We start from the raw sequence: 3,895 nt of genomic DNA, 5'->3' as shown, positions 1-3,895 counted from the left end.
GTCTTAAAATTTATTTTTTAAGAAAATGCTTTAGTTTTTCTCTCATAAAAGAATTTTTTGTTGAAAGAAAAGCTGATAAACTGTATATCTCCTTCTGTCGAAATAGTTGTAGGCTGCTTTGTTTTGGTTCAATAGTTGTTAGGGAATATTGAGAAAAGGAACTTTCGGTTATGCAAAGTGTTGAATGACTTTATATGCACTGATGAATACATGAATATGTGAAATAATACATGTGTAGAATAAGACTTGTTTGCATAAGAAATTGAATTTTTTTTTATAGCATTGTTCTGCACGGTTTAATGAGTCGAGAGTCTCATCATATTCATACGTCAATACCCCCTCCGAAGACAAATAAGAAAGTACACTAAAATTTACACTAAAATCAATCAGATACTCTTTTTTAGAGCAAACCAACATTAGATATATTAGGACCTTGGGATAAGAGAGTGAGTCAACTACCCAAGGTTGCAAATCAAACTAGTGTCGTTAAAGAGTGAAAAATCCTTCTGCACTCATATTACCAGGACCACTCCACTCACAACGGAGCGAAATACGAGACAACATTGGATTGTAATTGAAGGTAGCCCGCCTTCTTTTACAGCTCCTTTGGGCATTCTGTGTAACGGGGGTCCCTTCGAGGATTTCGGAACTGAGTCGGGGACTCAGGTATCCTGCCCACACAGTGTGCTGTCTACGACTATGTCCCCCCTGGTAATGTCTGTGATTTGAGGTATCTCTAGTGGCCAATACTTCTAGGTACTTACCTAAGGTGACTGGGACGGGCTATCCTGGTACCTCAAACGGACGGACCTACTTTGTCTTCATTTTTTGGGAGGGTGCTCGTCTTCACGAGAGTACTTGGCCCCTCAATCTGAGGTTCGGGCGAAGCTCAAAAGTAACCGTAACCGTACATTTGGCCATCCTTCTCTGTTACTCATTGAGAGACTGGGTTTCATCTCCAGTAATTGGTGTTTATCAGACAAGGTAATTTAACTTTGTTTGTCGATTGTCATTTTTAGTGTATTTTTTCTTTTTTAGTACCTGAGTGCTTTCGTTTTTGAGACTTAAAGAATATCACCTTAAAATTTATCTGATAAAATATAACAGTCATTGTGACTACATTCGTCCCTCACCGTCAATCCAGATGGTTGTTAGGACTTCCTCCACTCACTGTGGTGAATCTGTCGAGATCCACTGACTCGGATTCTTCATCTTCGAGGAATCAGTCTCCTAAATTTCACACGGGATCTATGTGGACAACCAACGATTTGTTTATTTGATTCAGCAACGGCTCTGTTTCAAATCTTATCAGAATTGATGGAAGCAATAGGTGTTACTATTGAAAAAACAGATGAGTCCAAATTAACATCACATGGATCTTTTGATGCATTAGTACTTCTACCTAAGCTAACCTTAACTGACAACACCTACAAGGTCATCTCATCTTTAATAGTGTTGTGAATGACAATTTACTCTCAAACCTTCTGCCCTTATTATTGTTTCACCATCGAAAGTTAGCCTTGCTAGATTAGTTCCCTCATTCACATCACATTATTCTTTACATGACTTTTGTGCTGTGGTGATTTGATGAATTACAGGTACTACTATCATAGAAATAGAATCCCTCTATTAATGCTATGGAGCCAACATTGACTACAAATGCCATTCCTCTGCTGTTGAATGGTTCCACTGATATTCAACCATTGCTCCAGATAATCGATATTGGTTCTGTTACATCATTAAAAACAACATCCTCGCACTTTTGCATTACTCTATCTGATGGAACACATCAACACAAGACTTTGCTACCATCAACATATAGCCAACAAGTTGCATGTGAAGAAATTCAAATTGGCTCAATAATTCTGCTTAAAAAAGCCGCTTGCACGGTGCTTCAAAACTCCTCGTAAGGCCCAACTTTTGAATTTACCCTTTTCTATTTTTTGTCTTCTATACGCTTCCTGCATTACACAAAAAAAAAATAAAAAAATCTTCATTAATTCATTTCTCATTTTTTTACATAAGGTCGATCCGAGTGGTTGAGCTTGAAGTTGTGATGCGCTCAGCAGCATTGACGAAGGACTCATCAACACTACTACATGCAAAGGCAGGTACATCCCAAGTTAGCTCTTCATCAACAGAAGATACCTTGCCCTCTGTAGTTACTCCACCAATTACAGCAACAACTACAACAATTCCATTCACAGCACTCAATCCTGCTCGAAAATACTGGTCAATCCAAGGTAAAGCATCTGCAAAAACATCATTGAAGACTTACAACAATGTGCGAGGATCAGGAAAAGTTTTTGGGTTTTACCTTATCAATCGTGATAAGGAAGAGATCCACCTTTCTGCATTTGCTGAATTGGCTGAATCTCTTTACAGTCTAATTCAAGTTGGGCAGCTATACATTGTTTCAAATGGCACAATTAAAGAAGCAAATCCAAACTACAACCACCTCAAGAACAAATGGGAAATTTACTTGTTTGATGCTTCCACTATCAATCCATGTCCCATAGATGATCCAATGTTTCCTTACCAGAGCTTTCACTTCAAGACTATTGCTGAAATAAAAAGTGCAAGTCCAAATACGAATGTGGATGTCATTGGTGTTGTTACTTCCACCTCACCTGCATCAACAATTCGACGAAAAGACGGAAGTGAGACACTAAGGAGAACACTCGTATTAAAAGACAAGTCGGGTTTTAGCATTGATGTAACATTATGGGGAGACCATTGTGACTCTATAGGACAAAACCTTGTTGAATTATACTCTTTCGACAACCCACCAATCCTTGCAATCAAAGGAGGTCGTGTATCTAAATTTAATGGCACCACAATAGGGACGATATCAACAAGCACTCTCATCATAAATCCACAAGTTGAAGAAACTCATCAACTACATGCATGGTTCCGTGAAACAGGTTATAGCTCTTCTTCTCCATCTTTGAGTAGAAACTATGGTGTTGCTTCGAAACATGCCCTACCACGAAAGACGTTCCATGAAATTGCTGGCATGCAAACCTCCGCTAAAGCAATATGGGTTTCAGTTCGTGCAACAATAACTACTCTTCACATGGACGACTTCTACTTTCTAGCATGTCCATTAGATTTCAATGGAAAACAATGCATGAAGAAGGTTGTGGAGCATTCTAACAATCTTTGGCATTGTACAAAATGTAACGGCGACTTCCCAGAATGTGACTACCATTACAAACTTAAAATTGAGCTACATGACCACACCGGGCATCTGCAGAATGTCACAGCGTTCAATGATGCAGGAAACGAGCTCATGGGCATCACGGAAAAAGACCTGTTCCTTCTTTCTATCGAACCAGCTGATCTGCAGGAAATTTGTGGCCGAATTTCAGGACACCACTTCCTGCTAACACTTTCCATTAAAGCAGATTACTTCAATGGTGTTCAACGCTTACAACCAATACTGATAAATTCAGAAGAAATTCAATATGCCTCTGCATGCAAAGAAGCCCTCAATGACATTCAAGCAATGTCCACTTCAAAACGACCTGTTGTTCGCCGCCTTTGAAAAGTTTTTTTAGGTCTCTTCAAACACCACTGTTTTTACATAAACAAACATTTTTGCACAACTCATTGTTTCATATTGTTGTAAATTACACCCATGTTATTGTGATGCACACTGTTGCTGCAAATACTCTCTTCCAGTTATTCCAAAATATGTATGTTTACCACTTTTCATTTTACATAATATAGATATCAACATTTGTAAAGACTTACTACATAATTTTCCCGTTCATTGTTTACATGTCTATACATTGATCTCTTGCTTGCTAATCTATTCATGCTATTGTTCAAACTTGAAAAAAAGAAAAGAAGAAGGAAGCAAAATCTTGGTTATCTTACTCCTCTCCTCTCA

General features: G+C 38.4%; 1 protein-coding gene across 1 annotated transcript; it reads left to right on the top strand.

Moving 5' to 3' along the window:
* Positions 1–2,960: 2,960 nt before the first annotated feature.
* LOC149171102 (replication protein A 70 kDa DNA-binding subunit C-like) lies at positions 2,961–3,547 on the top strand. The gene is made up of 2 exons (XM_089425845.1): positions 2,961–3,053; positions 3,257–3,547. The coding sequence occupies exons 1-2, from the start codon at positions 2,961–2,963 to the stop codon at positions 3,545–3,547; spliced, it is 384 nt and encodes a 127-aa protein (XP_089281971.1).
* The last annotated feature ends 348 nt before the right edge of the window (positions 3,548–3,895 follow it).

Source organism: Pinus tabuliformis, chromosome 4_2 (assembly GCF_031772625.1).
Source record: "Pinus tabuliformis cultivar Carrire ecotype Pingquan chromosome 4_2, CPIR1, whole genome shotgun sequence".
In the NCBI taxonomy this organism is placed as follows: domain Eukaryota; kingdom Viridiplantae; phylum Streptophyta; class Pinopsida; order Pinales; family Pinaceae; genus Pinus; species Pinus tabuliformis.
This window is presented reverse-complemented; position numbering and strand designations above follow the sequence as displayed.